The 27,766-nt window shown below is 45.1% G+C and overlaps 1 protein-coding gene across 22 annotated transcripts in view; it reads right to left on the reverse strand.

Annotated features, from left to right (window-relative positions):
* Positions 1–27,766, reverse strand: part of SLC45A1 (solute carrier family 45 member 1) — a 74,718-nt gene that overhangs the window by 1,054 nt on the left and 45,898 nt on the right. For 12 of the 22 annotated variants that reach the window (XM_063354159.1, XM_063354157.1, XM_063354152.1 and 9 more), the window contains 8 exons: positions 12,714–13,126; positions 11,589–11,681; positions 10,871–11,095; positions 9,071–9,810; positions 7,765–7,918; positions 6,452–6,628; positions 5,561–5,766; positions 924–5,494 (listed from right to left, as the gene is read on the reverse strand). In XM_063354159.1, the coding sequence (XP_063210229.1) occupies positions 5,213–5,494; positions 5,561–5,766; positions 6,452–6,628; positions 7,765–7,918; positions 9,071–9,810; positions 10,871–11,095; positions 11,589–11,681; positions 12,714–13,126 (2,290 nt within the window). In that variant the 3' untranslated portion in view covers positions 924–5,212. Of the gene's footprint in view, positions 1–923; positions 5,495–5,560; positions 5,767–6,451; positions 6,629–7,764; positions 7,919–9,070; positions 9,811–10,870; positions 11,096–11,588; positions 11,682–12,713; positions 13,127–14,171; positions 14,193–15,233; positions 15,948–16,083; positions 16,314–27,766 lie in introns of those variants that run through there. The other 10 variants (XR_010073531.1, XR_010073530.1, XR_010073528.1 and 7 more) reach the window with 8 other exon arrangements.

The following is a 27,766-nucleotide window of genomic DNA, read 5'->3' on the forward strand; positions in this document are numbered from 1 at the left end:
CTGATGCTGTCAGTGGGTGAAGGCTGCAAACAAATTACAATGATCAATTCTAGTATCTTGCAAATGGCGAGATGTGCAGTGCCAGAAAAAGTGTACGGCTGCGGCCTCCTGGAGTTTGCTAGAGAAAAGCAGTAGCTGTTAGCTACGAGCACTGAACACCATTTACGCTTTGAGCTGAACCTGCCTTTTAAAAGATTAGTTGATACCTTTCTTTGGAGCCATGGTGACCTGTTGCGTAAGGGGTCTGTACGTAGGAATGTAACGCACAGGGATCTAGGTTCAAGGGTGTATGTTACTGTAGACACTGCACTAACTAACTCTCTCTAGGGCAAAAGGAGCAAGAATTTTCCCTTCTTGGTAGGAGGAAGCTATTAAACTTACTCAGCTGTATTGTCACTTTCCCCTCTTACCCCAGAAGTTGTGTGGGCTTAAAAAAATAATTGCATATAAGGACTGACCATAATAGAGTATCTTGTTGATAGAACAAGAGGGAATGGGTTCAAGCTGCAGCAGGGTAGGTTTAGGCTGGACATTAGGAAAAAATTCTTCACAGAAAGAGTGGTCAGACACTGGAACAGGCTGCCCAGGGAGGTGGTGGAGTCACCATCCCTGGATGTGTTTAAGACTCGTTTAGATGTGGTGTTAAGGGATATGGTGTAAGGGAGAACTTTGTAGAGTGGAGATGATGGTTGGACTCGATGATCCCAAGGGGCTTTTCCAACCTAAATGATTCTACGATTCTATAAGCCAGAAGCAGGGTAGAGTATCATCAGGCTGACGCACAGCAAAAAGCTAGGCTTGAAGAAAGCTACAGATGAAGCTTGAATCTCGAGTTTAGTAATTCTTCATAGCATTTGATAGCAATATTGTTAAATTCCTCATTGTTTAAGTAGCTCTCGCAAGCTTACTTATCACTGTACTCACACAACCCAAAGTCTTCATTTCTGCTCTGACGTTGAAATTTCCTCTGTTGGCTGTCCCATTGGCTGTGGAAATTTGTTATCCTTTGTTCGAGAAAGATATCACTGGGTCCTAGAAAAAGCAAAAACAGAAAAGCTTATAAACAGCTTATATATGTGGCAAATACTTCATCATCCCCATTGCAGACTGCTCCTCAGTCCACAGACTGCCACTCCATGCATATTTGGCATTTGAATTCTCATCTGATTAACATTACTCATTGCCTGCTTGCTTCCTGCTCCTGGAATACTTCCATTTTCCATACACCTGTCAAGCTGATGAAGCAGTCTCACCTTTTGTTTACTGTTAACTATTAGTGCTATTTGGGTATCGAATTATGCTGTTGCCTTTCAGATCTAAAGTAAAACTCCTTGCCTACCACTGTGGGTGGGGACATTAGGCAACAAGCTGCATACACAAAAATTCGCATTATCCCATGCATTTACCATTTCTGCACAGAACACGTGAGAGAGAGTGAGCATGCTGGCAAGGCTTTTAACATGAAAAACTCCTTATGCAGTGTAGAACAGTGTCTTCCCAGAACCTTCAAACCTGTTAGGAGACAGCATGGATGGCAACACCAAGAAAACTAAGGATTCTAGTGAAAGACCTCTAGTCTGCCCTGGTGCTGCTGCCCCACAGCTTTTCTGTTGTCTTGGGTGTTGCAGCCCGAAATCTGCCACCCTAAATGCAGGCCCACTTTAACTAGCACCTTCCCTTCCACTGACCCTGCTACAGAAGCAGCAGCCTGGGGCAGCGGAACGGCAATGGAAAGTTGTTGCAGTCCTTTCCTTAGTAAACATCAACAAAAACCTTCCCAGCAGAAAAGCTAGGCTAAATGAATCATTATGTCTTAACAACCAGAGGTATAGAAAATGTAAATTTATATAAATTGAATGGAGTGAAGATTTCCCTTGGCATTTCAGCTCTAGTAGTTGTAGAAGTCTCAAGATGTTTACTGCAATCCATTGGGTGTTGTTATGGTAATGGCATCTAAAAGTCTCTCACTAAGGCTGTATTCCAGTCTGAGGGAGGAAGAACATACATTAAGAAAGCCACCTTTTACCCGAAGACAAATTCTTTTTTTAATAAAATAAAGTACATGTCCTATAGAGTACAAGATGACTAAGTACTCATTAGTAGAAAATGTCTAGACAACTCTCTTCAAATAGTTCGCACAGTAATTTTCCTTTTTTTAATATAAAAGTCATGCATGTTTATTTGATTTGATTCTTGAAAAGGCTTATTTTCTTCATTCAAAGATACAGCAGAAGTTCCAAAAATGGTAGGTTGTCTTTTCTGAGAGACACAGCAGAGGTCAAGTGAACTGCAGACACACGCTGAAATGGTTATAGCCAGCTTAATTACAAACATGACACAATTGATTAGGTGCTTTCTCCATCCCTCTCCCCATTTTCCCTACTTCTGTACAGATGCTATAACTACATTTATGAACATCCACAAATAACTGCCATCAAGCAACCTTTAATGATAAGGACTTAATCAAAATTAACCTTTGGGCACCGCTGAAGAGATTAAACTACAGCATAAGATAAAATCACATTCCTGCCTAAACTCATGCATCTTACTTCTAAACAGCAGCTCGCAGATTTAGACTGAATATTTGAAGCATTTGGATTCCAAAAGGTAAACATCACTTTGCAGCTCACAGTTCAACAGTGACCACATACAGTAATTTCTGTAAAAAACAAAATGTATGTCAAAGAATAAGCAAGTAAGCAATGCCTCTTTTTAAGTTATTTCTATGGATTTGGTGCAACTTCCAGCTCTGCATGGATTTTTTCCAGACACCACCAGTAGTGCTCAAAGCCCCAAATTAACATACATTGATGCTGACTTAAAAGTACTATGTATGTAAACACTACATAAATACATACGGAAAATAAAGTCCATATCCCATAAAATAGAAAATGTAATATATATTCTATTAGGCAGTGCATAGGGGCATAGCAATAGTTCTATAACTATATAAATACATTTCATAATATTATTTACAGATGGAAGCAGAGACAAAGATTACCATCAGATACATTGATTTCATCAATTCTGTGACTCTTTTGGAGAACCTTGCTTACAACAAAATGATCTGCAACTCCAGCTACCTAGAAAAAGAAAAGTGCTCCTGATGCATTTAGTGCAATAATACTGGCTAAAAAACTTAAGAGGAGAAAGCATTCTAAGAACCAGTACTGCATTAGCTAGTGGGACAAAAAAAAAACATTTTTGAGTTGAAAAGATCGGTAAGATAAGGAAGAGAAATTAAGGTTATACAGCAGATGAATAAGAAAAGAAAATTTCTCAAAAGGCAAGTCTTTAGATTGTCAGAAATCAGAAGCGCCAAATGTACCAGTTTCTCATGCTATTTTGTTTCAGCTTCATCCTGAACGTTCTTGGAGACAACTGCCCCCGGATCAAGGAAACGGCATGTCACAGACATTCCTGCAGATATGACACTATGTAAGCCCAAAGAAAGAAAAGAAAGATGAACAGACTCATCAATCTGACTGTCTTTTACCTCTTGAGTGCTTGACTTTGTAACTTCAGTAGTGCTCCTCCACTTAACTAAATACCGAGTATCATGAAACTTGCTTCTCAAGTAAAAAACCAGTAACACTCAGGGATAGATGATAAAAACGAGAGGTTCTTACAAGAACCTTTCACAGGTCGTGCATTATGCTTTCAGCATTGGAGTATAGTAAACCATAACAGCTAAAGTTTACACAGGTTACTCATCTTGGCATCAAGCATCAGATTAAACCTGGGTGAACATTCAAGTACAGCTCATTTAAAAGTAGTGACCCTCCAGAGAAAATCCTTTTTCTGGACCTAAAGACCAGGTGAGCAAAAATAACCTCTACAGGGATGCAATGCACGACACAGGTAAACACCCAAATGCCCATCAGCTTTGGTAAACCTTGGCTGCCTACCCAAATAACAGAGGCAGGCTGACAGAAATCCTAGTTTTAACTTTATTTCCATTTTCATCTTTGCTCTCAAGACCTAAAAGACTCCTGGGCTTAACTGGAATTTTTAAGAGATCTCACACATTCACCACCTTCCAAAACCAGAATAATTAAGAATTCTCATAGATAATGACAAAGCCCTTTTACTAGTTTAAGTGAGATATGGAAGATGCAGCTCTAGCTGACAAGTACTTAATCACCGATCCCCATGCAGATTTCAAAATGTCACAAAGTACAACTGTATGAAAAACAAGGATGATGTGCTGCAGACTTTCACACAAATAATTCTTCTTAAATTTTCAACTCGAGAGCAAGCTTCTACCCAAGGAAGTTGATGCAAAGAGACCCCTCTCCCCAAGGCTGGGTTACAGACAACTGTCGGTCCTCCTGCTAAGTCATCACAAGCCCTTGTAGTCTTAGTTAAAAGTCTAACGTGGAAGGAAATATGCATGTATTGGCAACCATCACCATGGATCACAGCCAGAACCTACAGGGCAGGGTTTGGGAGCCAGGCCACTGTGGTTTCACCCCACAGCAGCTCCTTGGAGCAATTCTGCTGGTGGGAGCTCTGCGCACCCAGGAGACTGGCTATGGTGCTTGACAGAGTACTTACGCCACCTGAGCAAGACCAGTCATGCTCAGCCTTCCCAGAGTTTTGAAACACACCCCCCAGAGCCAGGCCTACCATGGGCAGAGGATGGAACTTGCAGGATGGCCTTGTTGCTCCCCAAGGCCTCACAGGAGTCACCGCTGCCCTCGGCAACTGAGGACTGGGCCGCTCAGCAGGGCCGTGTGATGGCACCTTCTGACCAATGAAGCTGGTGGAGCACTGTGGCCCCAGCACTCCCGCAGTGGCGGTGCCCGCAGCAGCACGTGCAGCCCTGCAGTTCGCTGTCACCCTGCCTGGGCAACAGACTTCCAGGTCCCATGCCTCAAGCTGGACATTGCCACTCGTCTCCCCGGGAATGATGGTACCGCGGGGCAGCTGGAGGGAATGGCCCCACGCTGACATCACCGCTTCCTGTTGCTGTCACCCCAGGGGCACAGATGGGCCTTTGCCACCTCAGGGGAAGGATGAGCAGTGCCAGGCACCACTGACTTGCCCCTGCCCGCGGGCAGGGAAAAGCTCAGCGAAGACAGCACAGACCTTCCTGCCGTTCACCATGTCCTCCGCTGCCGTCCCAGAGGCGCATGAGCCCACCACACCGTGATGGGGAGGCCGAGGGCGATGCAATGAGGCAGTAGAGGCTGTGGTGGCTTTCTCCCACTTATTCATTCCGTGCACGGGGCAAGAGCGGGCGCTGCTCCTCGGCGGGTGGCACCTCCTCGCTGGGCGGCGACTCATAGGTGACGCAGAGGGAGGAGAAGAGACAGCCCAGGAAGGACACCAGGCTGGCGAAGTACATGGCACCACTGGCGCTGCCCACAGCCGCTGTCAGCGGCCCCATGGCCAAGGCCACGAGGATCTGCGCCAAGAAGTACTGGCAGCTCAGCAGGGAGATGTCAACGCCCATCCCGCGCCGCGTGCCCTCCGCCTGTGAGCCTACGAACTGTGGGGGACACAGCGTAAGGGGGCGCGGCAGGACACCCTCTCCCCTCCCCAGCCCGAGGCTCACCTCATGGCTCTGGTAGTAGTCGCAGAGCAGGGAGTAGGGCAGCGTGCAGAGCGTGGCAAAGAGGATGCCGTAGGTAGCGCACAGTGACAGTACCACATAGATGTTTCTGGAGAGCGTGGCCAGCCCTGTGCCCAGCCCGAAGGCCAAATATGCCACAAAATACAGCGTCCGTGTGCTGAACCGCTCCTCCAGCTTCTCCAGCAGGGCTGCAAGACAACGGCATGGCATTCAGGGTGAACTGTGGCCCTCCCTGCTGCTAGCCAGTCAGCAAGGGACCCAAGGGATTCACCTTCAGGCCCCACAGCCCAGCTGTTACACAGCCACATCTCAGCAGCAACTGTTATGCTTTGAGTAACTGATGGCTCGCACATGAGTGCCAAGGACCCCTTCCAAACCCCATTGCCACAACACAGCCTTGCTGCCCTACCTGTGTGGAGGGCCTGGCAGAGCTGAAGCCTGGCAGTGGCTTTGTCCCGGGGGGTAAATGGGAACTGTTTGAGGGGCGACATGACACATGACAAGGTGCTCGGGTGGTGCGTGACACCGGGCGCTCTGCTGGGGGCACACCAGCACTGAGTGCTGCTGTGCCAGAACTGTGCCTGTTGTGGCTGTGTTTATTTCTAGATTCAATGTACATTGAAAACATCACTTGTGAAAGGAACTATATACTGAGAGATGTGTTTTCGCTGGACTGCTGACCTCATCTGCTGTCAGTGCAGGTCAAGCTAACTAGCAGAGATAACACAATGAAAAAGAACACTCTGCTTCAGCACTCATGCCATGTGGTAGGCTATGTGCAACATAAATGCTGGACTACTTGTTGCAGAAACACCACTCGAGGAGCGGGTGCATCTTTCTCACAGCAGTGGCTAAGATGGCTCTACTAAGTACCTGAATAGAAAGCAGCACTGAATGCATAGATGCACATTCCCCAGCAGCCCATGGTGACCCCAGCGTTGTACTTCTGATACTCATCTGAGCTGTGAGGCGCTTTCGGATCCCCTTGAAACACTACTTCTCCCATGAAGTCAGTATAGAAGAGTAACATCCCCTCAAACGAAAGCCATCCTGAAAGAAGCCAGAAGTAATCCTTTAAGAGTGCAGAGTACCTGTTTCCCCTCGTGAACTTACATGGATGCTATGAGCCCTAGTACCAATCACACTTGAAGACAGGCTGTGCAATGTGAGTTTTACGTAACGTTCAGCCATGTTTATCTGCGACTGCTATTCGCCGGGCATTATGGTACAATGTTCGTCATAGACCAAGACTTATCCTTTGAATTCCTAAGTGGAATCCTAGAGGCTGACTGCAGGCCACAGAACACTTGTTTAGCAAGACAGAAAAACAGATTACAGCAGTCTGAGCTGCCTTCAGGTTTTGACAGGACACAACACTCAGTTTCATGGAGTGGCTCATCACATAGTCCTTTCAAGCTGCTGTTGTCCTCCTACATAGAACTGGAAGAAATGCTTCATATGTCATGGTTGCAGTCTCTTGAGCACCTCCGACACAGTTAAAAACTCCTACTCACAAACCGGCATCAGGGCCACTGGTGCAGGCAATCTCTTATTTCCTTTCACAGCCAATGAGTATTAACTACCTGTTACCTTCTGTCCAATTTGTGTAAACTGTATTGCTTGCAAGCCCCTCCTAACCATCAGCCACGCACTGTTAAGAGTAGAGGTAACAGTGCACTGGTTACAGGCACTCCTACAGTGTTGCGTTCGCACCTCACGGCCTGTTCTGGGACCCTTATACACATGCTGTCAAAGGCAGGGAAGTGAACACCAGTCGCAGGTGTAAGCAGGGAAATACAAATGATCTTGCCTTTCTGCTCGGCACTGCCAGTTTCAGAGCATTAAAAAAAAAAAAAAAAAAAAAAGAGTTGAGGGTTTCAAGTTCTCGGTTCATCAGTGTTTCTCATCCCAGTGTAAACATTCAATTTAACAGACGCGCTGATTTAGGCCATTGTTATTCCCTTTCTAGGAACATAGGCTTTACTATTTTGTTGGGTTTTTGAGTTTTTTACCTTTCTCAGTGTTCTAAGAAACTAAATACCAGAAAGCACCTTATTGGTGAGTGCATACGGAACAAATCATGTTCTCTCTCGTTAGCAGCCATTACAGCAATAGCTAAATATTTAAAAGCATTCACATGAGGTAAACTACTTCATGGTGAAAGCAAGACAGCACTTTCTAAATACCTAGGAAGTGGTTGATGCAGAGGTTACGAAGAGCCTTGGGCATCCGGCAGATGGTCGAACAAAGCAGTTTCACAGACAGTGGTTGCTCAGAGGTCTCGCCTGATCCATTCAGCTCGCTCTCATACTTAACACCATTCAACAAGATATTAGCAACCTGCATCAGAAAAACTCACAGGTCAACAAACACAGTAAGACAAACGTAAGCATCCTCTGAGCAAACCTATGCAATATTACACACCTATCTGCATCATCTGAAAGTTAAACTCTGCTGCTGCAGTATGTTGAACTGGAGATTAAGAACAGTGTATTTAGCTAAACTGTAAGTTCACCCTTGGAACAAGCATTAAATGACAGCGCTGCGCTGCAGCTTTCAGTATACTTGAAACAGTACTCTTCACTTCTCTAGGGTATTTGGCAACCACATACAGATGCTAGCGTAGGGAAGGCATAAATTCCATTGCATTTAATAGGAGCTGTACCCACATTCAGGTGAACTTGGTTCCTGAAGTTTTAGAGACGTTGAGTAAGAAGAGGTTGGTTTTAATGGAAACACATTCTCATTGCCTGCTAACCTTGATGCTCGATTTCCGCATGCACAGCATGTAAAATCCTTGCCCTAACGAAGTCTGCTCTCATAAACTGAGTCAAAGTACAGCAACAGCAACAAACAAACAAAAAACCCCCCCACGCCTCCCCCCCAAAAAAAACAAACCAAAAAACAGAGGACAGTTTACCTCATCTTGGATCATAAAAAAATTGGCCAGCATACAGAGGTCTCAGACATTCCAAGTTATCACCAACAGTGGGAGATGAGGTCAGAGTCTTATCCCTGGGTAAGGGAAACCTCACCTCCCTGATGGAACCAGATGTAATGACTGCCATAAGGAGAAGCTCATGGGAGAATCCTATCCCTGGCCCTATCTTGCGGGTAATTCTGTGGAAAGGGAAGATACAGGCTCAATAAAAATGTGTCTTTTTCTGCTCTCATGTGGTAGCTCCCTGGGTGGTGAAGCGGGGCTAAAAATACTGGCCTAACTTTCACACGTGGCCCAGTGAGAGCGAAACGCTCTCATTTCTGCCATCTTAACAAAGGCAGTTGACAGACTGCCAGTCATAATTCACATCCTACCCACTATTCTACCAATAAAGTCATAGCAGGTATGCTGTTCCCATTAGGACTTTTATGAGCAAACTGTCATGAGCAGTCTTTAATGATGAATTTGTGCACTACACATTTGAAACTATATGACGAGATTAAATGAACGCTCAGGTTTACATGGTTGTATCATTGATTTTCTGCCCTTACCTGTTGGCTGAAGGTTACATTTCTTCTTCTGCTGTTTTCTGGACAGTGTCCTGTTACGATATCTGGAATGGCCAAGGTCTGAGGTCTTTTCAGGATCCCTGATGACCGTGGCTTTATCGCATCCAGTGAGCCCACCCGTAGTGCCTCGCCATCAGGCCCCGGCGTTATGCTGCTCTCCCCTTGCTCCAGAACTCCATTTTCTCCTTGGTAACAGCCATCAGGCACCCGAGGAAAGCTGACACTGACAGGCTGCCTGGGCAAGCTAGCTGGAAGTGCTAAGTAACTACTGTGCCCGCCTGTAAAACAGTCTATAAGCACACTGTCAATATTTGAAGTCCCAAATGATGATGCAAACTCATTAATTCCCGTCAAGGAATTGTCTCTGCTGACAAAACTGCCATATTTGGGCGTGAGTGGGCTGAGGGGAGAAACGGGACTCGTAAAACTTGCGTGTAAGTGAGCTGAGTTATGAGAAGCAAAGTTTTCGTTTACACCCTCCTCAAAGAAGAAAGGTGGAGAAGGAGGGAGAGGAAGACTTGGACTCTTCATCACCTTTTTCTTCCTGCTAAAGGACCTTAAGGGTCTTTCTGGAATGCTAATTAGAGTCAGCACAGTAGTGATAGTCAGTATAACTGAGGTGAAGATATAGATGACGCGAAGTTGCCCTCCCACAGCTTTTCCAAAACTGGTTTTATCCCAGTGTATTCCTCCAACAACATAACCAAAGCCACCTCCAAGACCTGGTGGAAAAACAGAGCTGAGATTACCTTCCCTAGCCAATCCTGGAGTCAGTAACAGCACAGCACCATTTGTCTAATGATTTGTGAGTAGAATCTGACATGTTACTTCTGTTTTACTACTCAACCCTTTTCAGTTCAAATGCAGTAATAAACACAGTTATCCATGCCACAAGGACAGTCTGGATGTACAAAAACAGTACAGAAAGGAGGAAAAGGTCAGTGCTATAAAAGTGATGATACAAGTAAAATTAAAAATGGTAGTTCTTTCTTCGCAAAGAACAAACCACTTTACCTTCAGCTATTTCAGTCCATAAAACAGAAGTGTCCACCAGCCTCGTGGCAAGGCTCTGCAATCAGTCAGCTAAGACTGTTTTCCTGAAAGTAAGTGAAAATCCATTTTCCCCACTCAGTTAGAGGAACGCAGATCTAACTGCGTCCAAGACAGACCGAATCACTTCAGAAGCGTAGCAAGCTCATTTAATCAGCAACGTGCTGACAGCGTACAAAACTGCCACTGCATTACTACTGATGAACACCGAAGTTCTGAGGGCACTGGATACCTGTCTCACTCCATTCACGTGGTGAAAGCCTTACAAAACTATCTTTTCTTTCTTACAAACACATTCAAAGGCATGAAACAGTCCCCTGATAGATAGGAAAGCTAGACTAGGGCAGTACAACAATTGAAGATGACAGCAATGAGAGATCATAGCACCCAGTATGCACTTCCCCTCCAACAGAATAACTAAAAAAGGCATTTTCCACACCTGCAGGAAACTGAACCTCCTCCCTTGAGGGATAATTTTGTTTCCATAGGTGTTACAAATGACATGAGGGACCTTCAGATGAACAACCCAGGACTGTGTCTTGACTTTTGGTAGTTACAAAAGCCTTTTACAGTAAGCAGAAGTTTGTTTTCAAATTTAATTAGTGCTACCTCTCCAGGTATTTGGTTATTATGCTTATAGAGGAAAAGACCAGTGACTTGCACTCTGCTTTCTCACAGCAGGGCTGGTTTACTTAAGGTTCACGTCACCCAAAAAGCACCAAGAAAGCATACCTGCTAACAAAGCATGGATGTTGAGGCCCCTGTCTTGATCCACTGGGCTGCATACATCCATCATGTAGGCATGACTGGGATTGTCTGCTGAATCTGCACTGAAGTCCATGAGGACAACACCACAGACTGTAAGAATGATCCCCCATTTGTGGTTATTCGCAGTGTCAGACAAGGTGCTCCCTATATCTTTGCCATTCAGCATAAGTGAGAGCCCAAGCAATGCTCCTGGGAATAAAACCAAAACAAAATCAATCAATCGACTGCTTACAAGCAAAAACACTTGCATCGCTCCATGCTCTAAAAGTATTATGCTACCTGCACAGTCTTGCAGCAGTACTATTGCTCTTGTTCGGATCACCACAGTCTGGGGAACGAGCATGGCTTATAGAATATACCTTATAGAAATATACCTTATAGAAAAAACCCTTTTCTACTGTTCCAAGTTTACAAATGTCTGGAGTTGATTTTGGCCAAAGAAAAACATTCTTGACCCCCAAAACATCCTCTCTTCAGACTCTGACAAGAGGTGTTTTTATGCGTGGATCTCTGGCTGCCAAAGCATCACCTCGGCGCCACTCTCCACTTTCTTCAGACGCACAATACCCAACACTTTAGAGGCATTTTATTCAGCCTAGTGCCACAAAGGGATGTCACAGAAGAGAGATGCACAATGTTTCTACTTTGTAAGTGTTATGTCCATCGTTTCTACAACACACACCTACTGCTAAGACCAGAATGAAAGGTCTTCTCCTCCCGAATCTTGATGTGCATCTGTCACTCCAGGCCCCCAGTAAAGGCTGTAACAAGAACCCTAGAAAAAAGGAATCACCAGTAAGTAGCATTTTTCTGCAAGACGGTTTTACAGGAGAGTCAAAACAGGCACCTTAAAAGGCAAGTAAAGGCAGGACACCATAGCATAGTGATATCCCTAGTCCGTAAGAGTCACCCAGGTGCACACACAGTGTACTTCCTGGCATCTCCCAGGATGAGGACTGAATAATGTAATGTGCAGCTGCTCACTGCCATGGCAGTTCACTCTGCATCATTAATACAGCAGAGTTTGACATCAGGTGAAGAATAAGAGTACAACAGTTTTACGTTGTAAAGGACTCCATTCCTTACCAGCTATTTCATTTACTGCATCTTAGATGGGAGATTCCCTGCAGCATTAGCTTGGAAGGTAGCAAGAAACAAATATGCAAGCTGGATAAGTGCCTATATTACTCTGGGCCAGCCTATGAGTAGGGGCCTATGTACTCTCTTCTTCTGAAGCACATCCCACAAGCAGAACAGGCAGAACAAAGTTTCTAAGTGGTAATAGCCCATCCTATGGTTCTTCCCATAGTAATGGGTACAATCCCAACCCTGGCTCCATGCTAAGGCATGGAATCCAATGCCCATAACAGCAGCAGTCAATGTTCTTTCATCATTGGAACACCTCATTTGTTTCAGAAAGTTAAACATGAGAAGGCAATCCCACTCTGCTTTTTTCACAAATCCTTGGGAACTGCCTCTGTATGCTTTTTTTCATAGGGACATAAATGGATACATTGATCCTCTTTTACTAGTTTTTAAATATAGGAACGGAGTAACCAAAGCTTACCCTCGCACAAGATGGAAGAGGTCAGTTAAAAGAACAGACCTTTTGATCACACTGGGCCCATTTCAAGCAAGACACAGCAAGAATTATTCTCCATTCGGTTGTCTAAAATTATGGCTAGTGCTTCTTAATCTCATAAGCACACAGAATATGCTTGTTAACAGCTGAGGTAGAGAAAATGAAAATATAAAACACCTGTGTAATGGAAAAAACAAGGGAAGAAATAGTGTAAAGAAAAGGTACCTAATATGGGGCTGATGAACCACACCATTCCGTACAGTTGGTCTGGAAGCCCCATCTGAAGCAGCACAGGGGTAACATAGGCTGTTTCCATGGCATAGCTGAACTCAAGCCCAAAGAGAATGCACCCGTTAAACAAGAGTTCTAGGAAAGACCTCTGAGGTTGGAGATCCTCAAAATCAATCAAATCAATAGGACAGGGAGTATTTGGTGGTGGCGGCGGCGAAGGGCGGATGTGTTTTCTCCTTTTTGGATGTCTCTTGAAGTTGTTGGCCCGATGACTTATGTGCCGTGTGACTGATCCAGAATAGCCTGGAACTTGTGACCTCCAGATTTCCTGAGAAGCCACGCTTGGCAAAAGTGCAGCATCGCTGACAGGGGTTGTTGCAGATGGTGGAATCATTACGGGTAAGTGTCTGGAAGAAAAACAGCTCATAATAACATGGTTGAGTAAGAAAAACTTCGCTTAATTTCATTTACTGAATTTCAAGCCATTTTTCAAAATTTCACATACTAAGTGCAGCCTCTGTACGATCTACAACCTTTTCTCTCCGTCTCTTGGCACAAGACATATACGTTTTATGGACGTCACCTCCATCTTTGCACAAATGAGACACCAGAGATCCCATCTTAATTACCTAGGCATTGCCTAACGTCATCAGGGATTAAGGCTGAAATATTTAAAACAATTAGCAGTCAGACATGTCATACTTCCCAGGAGTTCCCATAACAGCAATGGGTTTAAATTTATCTGCAATTCACTTGAGCTAAATTAAGATGAATCATGACGTCAGTCTAAGTTTACAATAAAGCAAAGCTGTGGCTTGGCTGCAGATCCAGAATCTTGCTGCAATGTAAAATCACCTTTCAGCACTGATCCTACCATTCCTGCTGCCTGTGCTGAGGCCAAGGGTTAATGCAAAACTTTTTACACAATGACTGAGTTTGCTTTCCTTCCTATTTACATTCCTGAATTCAACAGAGATGCTCTGTTGTAAGGACACAGTCTGATCCACTACTTCTTGCTGGTTCTATTCCCATAAGACTTCATGAGAGCTCACAAAGAATATGTTCTTGAAGTTCAGACTACACAAGCTGAACACTTGGATGAAGTCAGCTGACAATAAATACGGTTGGAACCAGAAACTGATACCATTTTTCAGTTCAGGAACTGACATTTCGAACTAATTCCTGAGAAGATACGTACACCACAAGCCACCCTCAGCACTGCTACTCCTCTCTCAGAGATTAATAGCATTCAAGTGCTGAACAGCCTCCTTGGGTCTCATCAGAATCACTCCTGTAGCCAAAGCATGTATACTGTGGTGAGTAAAACAGCCAAATGGATTCCAAAATAGCATATCAGGATAGATGCCGACAGATCTGCTGAATTAATGAACCACATGTCATTTCTTGCCTCTTACTACCAGAAATGGAAACAGCTCATAAGTGAAGTCTGACCTTTTCTTTATGCTTTCTTGCCCACGGACCAAAGGCTGCTGCTGCACAAGGATGGCTCCACTTCACCTCACACCTCTTCAGGAAAACCTCACAGCTGCACACTAGTAAGCAAAACAAATCTTTCTTTTTTGTTTACAGTTCCCCAGGGGAAAAGACTCCCAGCTGTTCTGCTACTTTAACTGTACAGAACTCCCACAAATCTCTCATTTTCTGCTACTTCCTCCAGTGCATTTCACACACGTCTTCCTGGAGCCCTTAGTCTATGCAACATTCTTTGCTGCACATCCCTAACTATTACCAAAAGCAGAACTCCATAAATCCACGTTTACCATCACACTGACACAACAGTCATTAAGCACGGCGGGACGATGCCTTACACAGAATGATCCCCAGCTCTACATAAGCATCCAAAGAGAGACATTTCACAATGCAAAATTAAATACCAAGCACCTCACAGAAGACTGCAGCTAGGGTAACTTGACTGTATTTGGGGCCTGAGGGGGAGGAGGAAGGGTGGGAGAGAGAAGACATCTACTGAAGTATTACTAACGCTGTACCACAGGTTTCCTCGAGACTGCTTCTCTTCAGACCAAGATAGACACCATGTAAGAGAAAACAACAAGTGATTAATAATTGTAATTACACGCCTTGACAACCCCTGTCTCACAAGGCACCAACAGCAAGCTACATTTTGTTGGGAAAGCTCATTAGACACCCAGTCCCTCAGAAAGATCAACAGAAGGAGAAGCGTATGGAGACTTCATGAAGATGCCCACACCGGTGTTCCCCTTGACACTGTTTTCACAAATTACTGAAAAGTTCTTATGACCCGTGTCTTTCATAAGCGGAGAACTTACTTTGCGGGAGTACCTTTATCAGCCTTCAGGTCAAAGTAATTCCCTCACAATGAGAATTTGTTAAAAATTAGGAGAGAGATACCAGAAAAAAAGATGTAACAAAAACCCAATCAGATTCACGACAGATGCTCTAATGACCTCCTGGGCGCTTCACAGAAATGTGACAATACAGCTCTGCTAGCTCTCCCCTTCGTCACTGACATACCTTGCCATTTGCACCCAGGTTGTTGATCTCCCTGTGTTCATCTATTAGTTTAATTTCATGCTAGATCTTCCTTTATCTTCCTGCTCTGTACTGTGCGTTGCAAAAAAACCAGTATCGCAAGTTGTAAGTGGCAACACATTAGTGACAGAAGGAAAGAACCCCTCTGCGTGGCTCAAAATACACACGATGATCTGCGATTATTTGGAACAAAAGGCTATTATTGACAGCGTGTCACTAGTCCAACAGAAAATCATCATAAAACTGTGAGCTGAGCCTATATTCCTCATTGCCAATTTTCCTCAACTTATGAGTTGTTCACCAGAGAACATAACCCTGTCCTCAGGTGAGTCTACCTCGTGATCACAACAGCTTCAAAGCAGAAAACATCTCCTTCAGCACAGAAAACAGCTACGTGGCTGTTTGCTTTCGCTATCAATGGCTGTTATTTGTGATTTTTGGCACTCGACGTTGGTTGTACCAACAACCGTGCATCTCAATGCGCAGGGCCTTGGTGATGCTGTCTCTGCCGCCTGCTGTCTGCACGGCCAGCGCACACAGCAGGCCGGGATGGAGCCATCGCCCTTCCTCCCGGGCACCTCTACGCCGGAAATAAGTTGTTGCTTCTTTGGTAGAATCTAGTCCCGATTCCTCTGCGGCGGGTACCGAGGGCTCCAAACACACCGCAGACGCCAGCGTGGCGGGGGAAGGCCGACCCCGGCCCCGACCCTGACCCGACGCGACGGCCGCCGCCTCCCAAAAGCTCCTGTCAGCCGAGAACGAGCCGCGCAACCGCCCCGGACCGGGACGGGCCCGGCGCGACCCCCGCCGCCGCCCCGCCTGGCGGCCTTACCTCAGCGGCGCCCGGCCCCGCACTGCACCGCGCGCTGACGCCGGCCCGGCCCCGCTGACGTGCTCCCGCCGCCATTCGCCGGCGGAAGCGGCCGCCCCGCGCACCGCCCCCGGAGGGCGGCCCCGGCCGCGCCGCCGCAGGAGCGGGCTGCGGTGGGGGGGCGCTGCCCTGCTCTGCCCCGTGGCCCGGCTGCCCCGTCCCCGCCAGAGCTCTGCCGGCCGCGGGTACGGGCGCAGGAGCGCGCTCCGCTCCCACGGGCCCCCCGCCCCCGGAAGAGGCCGGGGGCTGCCCGGGACGCGCCCTCGAGGCCGACCGCGCCCCCCCGCCCGCTTTCTGTAGCGGCGCTCAGCGCAGGCAGCTGCGAGCGGCCGTACCGTCGCTCCATAGCCTCGCGGAACGGTCTGGGGTGGAAGGGACCTTTAAAGGTCACCTCGTCCAGCCTCCCCTGCGAGGAGCAGCGACGTCTTCGTTTCCACAGCCTCATCCCTGGAATCGCAGGGGAAGTGGATCGTGATAGTAAGACTTTTAGCTGGGGTGGAGATATTTTCTGATAAGGCCATAGAGCAGATGCCATAGACGACGCTGCGCTTTTATCTCTTCTAACTAACGGTAGCATTCAGTCCTGCCCTTCCTTAGGTAAGGCGATTTGCCAGCTTTGTTTTATGGTGCCCTAGTTTGTGCTCTTACATGCCAAATTCCCTCATGGTTTGCAAACAAAGATGGCGTGATGTAGTGCAGTCTGTTCTGCGTATTTTTAAAAAACTTCAAACTCAGGGCACTAAGCATTAAGGATGCTTAATTTTATCTCCAGAGGTTACCATAACACTGCATGAATCCTTAGCATATATCAGTATTTATTGTAGCAGAACAATGGCTTTCCTGCACATAAATCAACAGTCACAGTAGGAATAAAAGGTATTGCACCATTTGTCCGTAGAAAACTCGCTTTCATTTATGTGGTAGGTAGTGCAACCACAACATCTGAAAAAGATGCCCAAGAGCACTGTTCAAGGCAGGGGGTGTTCGGCTACTGCACAAGTTCACATAAAACCCAATGTGAAATTGTGAGAAATCAGGGTAATCTTGCAGTACACAAGGACAGGTGCAAGAGACCACTGAACATTCTTATCACCACAGATTCCCTGTCACCTGATCTGTGTTGTTCAATTTTTTTATGTCAATTTGTCCATTATATTGGTCAAGTATCATTCATCAGAGTTTCTGTAATCCAACAACAGCGTAAAAGAACCTTTATAACACTAAGGGTTATTTACTCACAGCACAACAACGTTCATAGGGCAGAAGGGTGTTTGTACCCGACTAAATGAAAGCGTTCAGGTGAGGACTGTGTTCCTCACCTATCCTCACAAATGTTCTTCCTCAAAACCACATCCCAAACAGCATGTCAACAGTCACAGCAAATCTTTTCCCTTTACTGCTTGCTAAGACAGTGCCCTGTGTAAGCACCTTGCTCCCAAACTAACCCTAAGATACATGCCTAATTCTGCCAGACGGGGCAAAACCGAGCAATAAACTTGTCAAGCACCGGCACAGTTGCTCTCAGCTATTTGATCCAGTTCACCTTTTCACCTTCGCCCACATCAAAATGCTCACGCAGATAAACTAAACACAGATGGGAGAGTCAGTCTGATGTCAGAGACATCTTTGAGTAAGAGAATCATCCCAAAATACACCAATTTGCCCCAAACAACACATGTTCTTTTGTTGCCACGTCAGACACTGTTGCAGGCTTCTAGCAAAGATGCTGTAGGTTCCTCATTTGACATACAATCTACCCCCAGTCCTGGCAGATTTGAGGCAACTTTGGTACTAAGATGTCCCTCATCTGTCTGTGCTGAGCTCTTCCTTTCAGCTCCCAGATATGGGACTTCCAGACCCTACATCAACCCAGCCTTGCCACACGCCACTTCTCAGTGCTGATGCCAGATGGCTGTCACCACAATGGGATGCGGTGTCTCCTCCCGCCAGAGGGTCTCACCCACAACACAGCAGCCACTGCTCCGCTTGCTGCCTATGGAGAGAACAAACTTGTTTTAGAAGCCACATTCTTAACGAATCGATTAAAACCATTACTGTGGCACTGGAAGAAAACTATCATGTTCTTGTTCAAACGCGCAGGCTGACGGCCCCTTTATTTACATGCCTCCAGTACCACAGCCACTGCAAAGATCCTTCATGCTTCTGAGCAACAAAGGCAAAAATAAAAAGATTTGCAACCCTAAAAATGAAAGGCAGGAACAGGGTAAGGTCCAGCCAGGTGCCACAGCTGGTAGGAGAACACGAGCAGGCAGGTCTGCTGCCTGCCAAAGGGATCAGATGGGGAAAGAGACGGCTGCTGCTGGGAGGAGCCACTACCCTCAGCAGTAGTTGCAGTAGCACCAGCTACTGCCCACCCAGCTTCTCATGCTCAGAGACAGCGAAATGGGCTGGGAGACTACGGCTGCCAGACCAGCCACAATTGTTTGCTGCCACCTTTGCTTAAGCCCCAGAGTCAGCCATCGCTTCAGTGTTCACAGCCACCAGCCCCAGTCCCACCCACCATCCGCGTGCTGGAGAGCTCTGCAAAGACTGAGCAGATGAACAGGCATTGAAGAGCCCCATTCCTTGTCATTGAGGATTACTTTTTGTTCCACCTGGGCACGGAGAGCGGGTTATATTATTAATACCAGTAGACAGTCATGACCATTGTATACAATCATTTGTTCCCTGTAAACACGTTTGAGACATTAAACTAATGTTTATTCCATGTTCAATTAAATAAATTGTCTGCTCAGAACTTACAAGGATTAACTCCTACACCATTTAGCATAGTTTGTCCACTTGGTACGACGGGACCAGGCACTCTACTTCTTCCCAGGGTAACAACAACAACAGAGAGAACGAAAGCAATTCCTGCTGTGCATTCATCTCTCAGCATCCTTTGGGCTTTAGACAAAATGGAAACCACAAATCTCTCCTCTGTGAGCCTGCACATAAATTGTTGTTGAAATGTAAAGATACTCATTTACTTTGTACTAATTTAACCCAACAGTGTCCAAAAGAGCGAGTCTTGGTGATGAATACCTACTGCTATGGATCTGTGCTGTTCCCTCCTACCTTCTCTGGGTGCAGGATGTTTTGCATTCACTGAACTCTTGTTAAGTCTTTCCACGAAGAAGCTTCTGACAGCGTATTCATCTCTCTGCTCGTTTACAGCTTCATGTTAGGCTCGTTGTTTCATTTGCCAGCAGACCTCATTATTTGCCTCTCAGATCAGTACCATTCCCCCGTTTCTTGGAAACCTCTCTTGCTATCCTCATAATCCTTTTCTCCGAGGTAAACATTAGCTCCAGTCGAGTGAAGTTCTGTGCAAACCACCGACAAAGAGTATGTTGTTCTCTCTTGAAGAACGGGGTTTTGGTTGTGTGATGTTGGGTGTTCCTTTTTCTTGTAATTGGACTGTCATTTCATCTAAGAATTCATTTTAAAACATCTTTCAGTTAGGTTCAGTGGCTCCGTGATGTTATTCAGTGATCTACCTGGAACTGGCAGCTTCTTTTCCAAGCATGATTTGATTCTTTCGGGGGGAGATACAAAGCCTGTACCAAACAGACACACTGTGAAAGTTGTTCTGTGCTCAGGGGCTGCCGCTTCAGAACACCCAAAGGCCACATGAATCCTGGAGCAAAGATTAATTTACGCTCAATGACGCAGAGGGAGAGGCGTGATGAGTTACCAAGATTTTAAGTCTGCAGAGGGTCCTGTGTGTGCCCTCTGCAAACATCCTCCACTTCCTACAGAACAGCAGACAGCCCGCTCTTATACAAGCAAAAAAGTGGAGAGGTAGAGATCACACACAACCCTTCTTCCTTCAGAAAGGCCATGAACGTGCACCTTCTGCGCTGCTGTGTTTCTGTGAGAGACCGTGGGCACAGCCGCAGAGAGCTCCTCGGAACAAACTGTACAGGCTTGCGACAGTGGTACAGCTTTGGTTGCCCTTGACACAAAATGGTTGCCTTGCCAATATTGCAAGAAAACCTCAGAAAGTGTATTCCTTTCTGAAGACACAAGAGGGAAGGGGAGGGAGGAGGCTCTCAAATGAAGTGACTTTTTTTTCTTTTGTAATTTAGTGGAATTCACTTAATTTAAAGGGGAGGGAAAACTGCTTAGTTTGGAGGACTTCAGTTTGTCCCGTCCAGAGCTCCACAACGAAGGAGGTGGGGCAGCAGGGCAGTAGGTGAGGAAAATCCAGAGCAGTGTAGGTTAGAAAAGAATTACTGCCAAGCCTATCTCAAGTCAGTTTGTGCAATTTGCAAGTCAGTGAGGCTCTCACATACTGAAAAACTTCCCTTTCCATACCATGGAAAAGACTAAAGCTTCCCTGTACCCAGAATGAAACACTTATTTCTTGCTCCTTTGGAGGAATAAGTGGTCTAGCTTAATCTGTCATTTTTGACCACCCCAACCTGTCAATAACACAGAAAGAACTAAATATCCTTCTTTTCCTAGTCCACATTGAAGTGACAAGTTAATTATTGTCCACGCGCTAAAGTTTTTCAAAAGGAAAAACAAAAAAGCCTTTGTCTTGTTTGGGAGAATGAGATTCACGATTGCAGGGGCCAGGGCAGGGGGTGGTGGTGGGCTGGGGGTGCCACTCCTTATTAGTTAATTATTAAGAGGAAAGATTAGATCAAAGAAAGCACTCAGAATTTATGAAAAAGTTGAGACTCTTACCCATTTGTTGCCAGCGTTTAGCTCTCATTGAAAACGTATCTGAGTGAGTTAGCTATGCTGCGCTAGGCCTTGGTACCATAGCTGATTTGGCAAACTCACTGCCAGTGATATTATACAGCCCGTACGCTTTTCAACACTTGGTGTTTTCGTAGTTTGAGAGAGAAAGAGAGAAAGATGTATACAGACACAGTGGCTTTCTAAGGTTCTTTCAAGCTGTATAGGATTTAGTGCTATGGATTTACGATATTTGTCTGATGTAAATTAAAGTGCACAAGAAATTTTGGGCAAGTTTTCAGAAGAGATTAGGGGAAAAACAACCACTCAGCTTATGTGGCTTTCTTTGTACAACTGCTTCTTTGTTTGGTTGCTGCCTCTGAAACCACCATGTCCCAGTCTGTTGCATCTTCCTAGTCTAGTTATACACTGTTTGTATTTTAGCAAAAGCACGCTTTCAAAACGCTACAGTCAGGAACTCTTCCAGTGGAGAAGTGAGATACAAAGATCTCAGATGATGTACAGAGAACAAGATGTCAGCGTCTGCATTGCCTCCTCTTCTATACAGGCATGACTCCATGTTTCCATGTGCACAAAAACAGCCCACTCATTTTTCACAGTACTTTTGTAGCAAAAAAAAAAAAAATTAAAATACACACACACCAAAAAAAGGGGTGCTTGATGCCCCATGCCTCTCAGTGTTTACTAAGAGGATTTTGATTAATGCCCTTAACAGTATGGCTTGAACTTTTGGTCAGCCGTTAAGTGGTCATGCAGTTGGACTAGACGATAGTTGTAGGTCCCTTCGAACTGAACTATTCTATTCTATTCCCTCAGACTTTTTTCTTAAGACCTAGAAAGCAGTGTCATCACTTAAGAAGCTATGAGTAAAGCTTGCTACACTTGCTACTGGGCATCAGGCCCATCTCTTTAAATACAGCTTTTTTCCAAGCAAGTTCAAGGGTCTAAATATTCCTGTAATTCCTCAGAAAGCTTGATGCAACTCCTCCTTTTACACAGTATATTCCTTATTCTGTCCAGTGCAGTTAACAAAGTCACATCATTAATTAACTGTCTTAGAATAACGTTGCAGTTTTCTTGGTGCTATCATTCTTTTGCACTAGAATAATTTAAACAGATGCCAGCTCAACCTTAGACTATTTGTAGGGGTGATAAGTTTGCAAACCAGGGACCACGACATTTCTTCAATGGCAAGTTCATGGTAGTCTCACGCTTATTTAAAATTAGTTCTGCCAATGACAAAAATTGCAAGAGTTAGAATCATAGAATATTTCAAGCTCAAGGGTCCCATAAGGATTATCGAGTCCAACTCCCTACTCCTCACAGGACTATCTAAAACTAAACCACATATGACTAAGAGCGTCATCCAGACAATCCCTGAACTCTGACGCGCTTGGTGCCGTGACCACTTCCCTTGGGAGCCTGTTCTGGTGACCAACCACCCTCTCAGTGAAGAGCCTTTTCTTAATTTTCAACCTGAACTTACCCTGACTCAGCTACATGCCATTTCTTCGTGTCCTACCGCTGGAGTTACCTAGGTGAATACAGGCGTTCATCACACAGGCTGAGTGCTCTCTAAATCCCAACTGTCCTTGCTCCTTCCGCAATCCACTTTTCCAGGTCATTTCTAGAGCCGATGCCAATTTGCCCTCTTCTCTTGCACTCTGCCTGCACATGTATTCCAGGTACATGAAAGCTTTTGCTCCTTTGCTAAATCCAAAAGAAACTCTGCTTTTCATAACATTTATGATATCAGTTGAAGAAGTAAGTTTATATTTCTGTAAATGCCCAGTCATGCCAGTGAGGTTTATGGCCTATGGTACTGAACACGGTGCAAATACAGAGTAAGACAGAAAAAAAAGAAGCAAGTTCAAACAAGGTGAGGTGCATTTCAATTACATGTTCTTAATGCTTATACGGTAAGAGGAGCTTACCACGTAAATTACACCACCCTAGCATCCCTTACATGTCAACTGAGTAGGCATAAGGAAGCTGGTGGGAGGCTAATACAGTCTAAGAACATAAAGAAGTCTCATATATGCCAGTTTGCACACCACCTCCATATCTGGCCCTTAGCATATTGTCATATGACTTTAATAGCCCAGATAAATCAGTTCCTGAACCTGGATTCACCAAACACCTATGCTGGCTATATGAATGGATGCAATTAAACAGTTAAAAGGACACTTGGATTTTTACTTAAAAGAAGGAAAAACACAACAAAAAAAACCCTCCCTAAAACCACACCAGAAATGAAACCCTGTATTTTGCTGCAGAATGAATAGCAATGGTAACAGCAGTGATCCATTTGCATTGAGTTGTCAATTCATTGAGAAAATAAATTCAACACAATGAACTACTATGCAAGATAAGAACATGATTTTTTAAAGAAACAAGTATGCATGTTCTGACAACTGCTGTCCGCACTTCCTAAGTCTGCATTGTGTGGATATAAAAGTGCAAAAGGAATTTGTGTTTGCTCCCATCCTTTTCGGGAACAGTGCAAATGTACCCTATTCTTTTCGGGTGCAAGGTGAGGCCATGCTCCTGAAACAACCCATGAAGGAGTATCTTCAAGATGCTGCCTGACAAGTGTGCCAGGCAACTACAGTGCACAACATTGCACATAGAGCTCTAATAATAGGAAGAGACAGAAATGCCCCCACTATTGACAAATACACAGAGAAAGACAGTCTTGGATCATAATTCAAACCGTTTTGTAAAACAAGGTGAAACTTTTTTTTTTTAAACAAGCAAAGTCATTAGTAAAGAACCAATTTGTTTTTAGAAAAACCGGAATGCTGTCATGGTACAAATGAAAACGTCAGTAATCTATCAGCCTAGTCTACAGCTGCTATCTATCAAACAAAGCCCAGAATGCCGTGGCCTCTTCTCAAACCTTACAGGATAATGATTCAGAAAAAAAATTCGCTTACATCACGCTTCACTGACACAACTCAAGTGTTGTGCAGCGACAGCCCAATAGTTTTTCTTCCACTGGTTTCCACTCAATTTGACTCGTGTTTCAGTTCAGACATGCAATTTCCACAATAGCAGTGTGCATGCATTTAGTCGTTTGCTTTCCTGAGCTTTGTGCAGTGACTGCTCAGTGAGCATTTCTGTTTCCTTCTGCAGGACAAACTAGAGCTGCCTTCAAAATAATATGAGGACATTTACCTAGCTCCTGCCCTGACCAGACGACCCCTTCAATGGCTGGTGTATCTCCGACTGAAAACCCAACACAGTTCAGAGAATTAGTCACTAGAGGGCACTTACAGAATCTAGAAGACTGAGAATGCGCTTTGTCTTAGAAGACTACAGTCCTACAAACAGTTTAAAGAGTCCAAATGACGAGTTTTGTCTTTACTTCCTAACCAGCTCCTACGATCAACACTTTAAGATACCAAACCAGGGAAATAATTATATTTCTGAAGATCTTTATCATCATCTGTTTTTCCAGCAACTGAATGAAAGGCGGCTGAGGAAAAACTCCTCTGAGGCAACGTGCGTGCTAGGCTACATTGACCATGCGATTCTGGACAAATGCTGAACAAAAGTGTTAACTGCAGGCACCTAAGATACTTACCATGCAAGATATTGGTTCTAAGCGTTGCTGTTGGATGCAGCTTTGGGGAAAGAGGTGCAGGAACACATAAAGCAGTGTGGCAAACTCACTGAAGCACAGTATTTCATTTCACTGTGATGCCTCAAGTGTACTATGCATTTCACAAGACAAGGATGTGATTATGCCCCAAAGACCCTGCAGGTTTTTTTCTGCATGTGACAAACCACAGAAAGGTGACAAGTAGTATGTCAGGAAAGCAGAGCAAGAATCCTGGATGCAGGAACTTGCGGTTACCCAGAGCTGGCACGGGCCACATATATTTTAGAACTAAACTCAATTTTCATTTAAAGATAGAGCGTAAACAGAGATTACTGTCATCCCTGCTATGTTACCTGAACGGCTCAGTTCCTTGCTTCTTATATGGTGAGCTGGAGCTTCCAGTCAGTAGGTCCTGTCATTATTAAGATGAAAGTTTTCTTGGCTACCGGGTGTCTTATTTCTGTGATTCAGCACACTTCTGATCTTCTATTGAAGAATGAAACCAGAACTCACATGATCAGTGAGTTCTGTAAAACCTCAAATCGCTATTTTAGTGAAAGCAAAGGGCAGGGCAGCACAAGAAGGGCTGGGGCCACTGCTGTACCAAGGGCTGACAGGAAGAGGTAAAGCACCGTGCGGAGGGCAGGCCACAGCACCCAGCTGCTTGGAAGCATGGTGAATGGTGACCCCGGCAGGCCTGCCACGCAGCATCACCCTTGGCTGGAGAGGTGGTGAAGGGTACCAAAGCGGTGCTGCGCCGGCTCAGCGGTGCCCGGACAGAGACAGAGTACTCGGAGCTCACGAAAGAAAAGCAGCATGGCACCAAGTGCTACCTGGTGGGCACTGCAGGGAGACTGGAGGTGTGCCTGCCTCTTACTAAGCATTCATTAAAACTTTGGTTTATAAATTGGCTCTGTACCTTGTCTAAATTGGCTTTGGAAGCCTATGGGAAGTACTGCCCCACTTCCCTGTGTTTACCACAGGGGAAATGAGAAACCACCAGGTCCCTGGGGCTAATTACTTTCTTCAAAACGCAGCATTGCTCTGTTTCTGACTCAGTACAGCGTGCAATTTTCTGCTGAGATTGTATCTATATCGCATTACAGGATGAGTTGCAATAGCACTCGATGTTAATTGCAGTGCACAGACTGCTCCCTTCTCTCCTTTATACCAGTTATCAAGAAAAACCAGAAAGTTTACTTCTGATGGTTTTAATTTAGCCTCTTCCATCCATACGGAGCACCTGTCAGACAGGAGAGGCAGGGGCTGTCATCCGCTTTCTGCCTGAAAGAGTCTAGAGTTGTCAGAACAAGGCAGAGACTATAGGGATGTCTACGTGCCATCCCCAACAATCAGTTACCTTATGGAGGCAGACAGATGTTGGGGTGCGGTACGGCCACTCGGTGTAAATAGATACAGCAGGTGCTTTAATATTCCTGGATGGCCCCAAAAGCCACTCTGGCAGCCTTCATTGCCTCTCACAACCACTGAAGCAAAGAAAAGGACATCCCTATGCCACACTCTGAGCCTGGCAGTCTCTTTCAGGGCCTCTGCCTGCCTACAATATGCAAAGCAACCCTCAAAGCACCAGAGTACAGCCATGAACAGACCTCCGCAGAGTGCAGAAACAAGCAGGGACCACTCATCCTGACTTGAAAAGTATATATAGCTCAGCAAATTCTTCTAAGGGAACAAATTTGAGAACGTTTGCTGGGTGAGCAGTACGATTTACCTTTCCCTGGAGCATGGTGAAATGTATAAGGGCTTTTAGCATCTTATCATTATTTTGTTTCCGTCCTAAATGTCCATCTCTGACAGCAGTATTCCAGCACCCTGCCATGTTGGAAACAAACATTTATATCATGCAAGTCATTTGCTAGCCTATCATCTCCCCCTCCTCTTCTGTCACTGGCAACTGAGATTTCTGTCATTTTCAAGTGTTAACCAGCATTGGTAATTACCACTTGCTCTGCAAACCATATAGACTTGTATAGTGCTCCACTTTCAATTCAGTATATGAACAGCATTTGAAGAAAACCGATTAATCGGTATACTGGAAAGCAATGCCTGCCAGACTAGCATGGAGGCCTTTGGAGATCTTTTAATGAGATCTTTCAAACACAACCTCCTGTTAAAACAAAAAGAAGGCAGCCATACTAGATCAGATAGCAGTCAACAGGGGCTATTAGTGGACACTTGGTTGCTGCTATTCACAAGCCTGTTTTTTGCTTCTACTGGTCTAAATAGATTATTCACCTTGGTATTCAATTTGTTGAGTGTTTTCAGGTGAGTCAAAGTGCTGTAAGTATCTCCCTTCTTCCAATTTCTTACCCTTTGATTTAAGACCCTTTCCCTGCTTGGCAGATCATTCTCAAGACATTTTCTGCTCCCCTCCATCAGCAGTAAAGAAACTCCTTTGACTAGAGTCCAGCCTGCAACATGATGTTTGCAGCCTGGAGTTGCTGTGAAGTTAGCCTGCACTTTCTTAGGAGAGAGGAGGGAAAAAAAAAAAAAAACAAACAAAAAACCACAACCAACCAAGAGGAGAGGAACAGAACATTCTGTCAAATAAACATTTGCTAACACTCTTGAGCAAGAGAAATGGAACAGGTAGCAAACAGTAACTCAGATTAACTATCTGCTAGGGCAAATACACAGTATGCAAAGGTTCCTTGTACACTGTTTGGATGGCATTTCTGTGTTGAGCCTGATACACTGACATATTAATTGATCTCTCCAACAAGAGCCATGAACTTTGGATACAAAATTGGAGGTCAGGTCTCAAAGTAACCTAATTAATCTCCTGCCTGGTAGAATAAAAACAGGCTTGCTTTTAGTTTGACGTCTCTGCTTTTTTTTTTCCCCCCTCTTGCACGAGGAATAAGTGATTTCTGCAGGTACACATTTACTCAGTAATATTACCAACTGGGTACAGGACTAGCAGAGCTTGTTGAGAATCCATGGGTTTGGTTCTATATGAAAGTTTAGTGCAACTTCTGGGTCAGTTTTATGTCTGAAAGCTTTATGTCTGAAGACCGAACATGTAGGAATCGACAAATGAGTAATTGTTTCCCCTTTTCTGAGGCTGAGCCACACAGGCGTTCCCCAGGAAGGGGTCTAATCACAGCCCTGGAACACCTTAACCATCAGGCAGTATCTTCCCTTCTAGGCCTGTTACAGATGAAAACGACACTGGAGCCTGTGTCTAGCTCAGGGGTCCACAACTGAAAGATTGCATTGAAAAACTCGAGGTGAAGAATGGCAGAATTTATGAGCAGCAAAAGTTTTGCAAGTACCTTATTAAAGAATTCTGTTGAATCCCTGAATAAG

Source organism: Chroicocephalus ridibundus, chromosome 16 (assembly GCF_963924245.1).
Source record: "Chroicocephalus ridibundus chromosome 16, bChrRid1.1, whole genome shotgun sequence".
NCBI classification, from domain to species: Eukaryota; Metazoa; Chordata; class Aves; order Charadriiformes; family Laridae; genus Chroicocephalus; species Chroicocephalus ridibundus.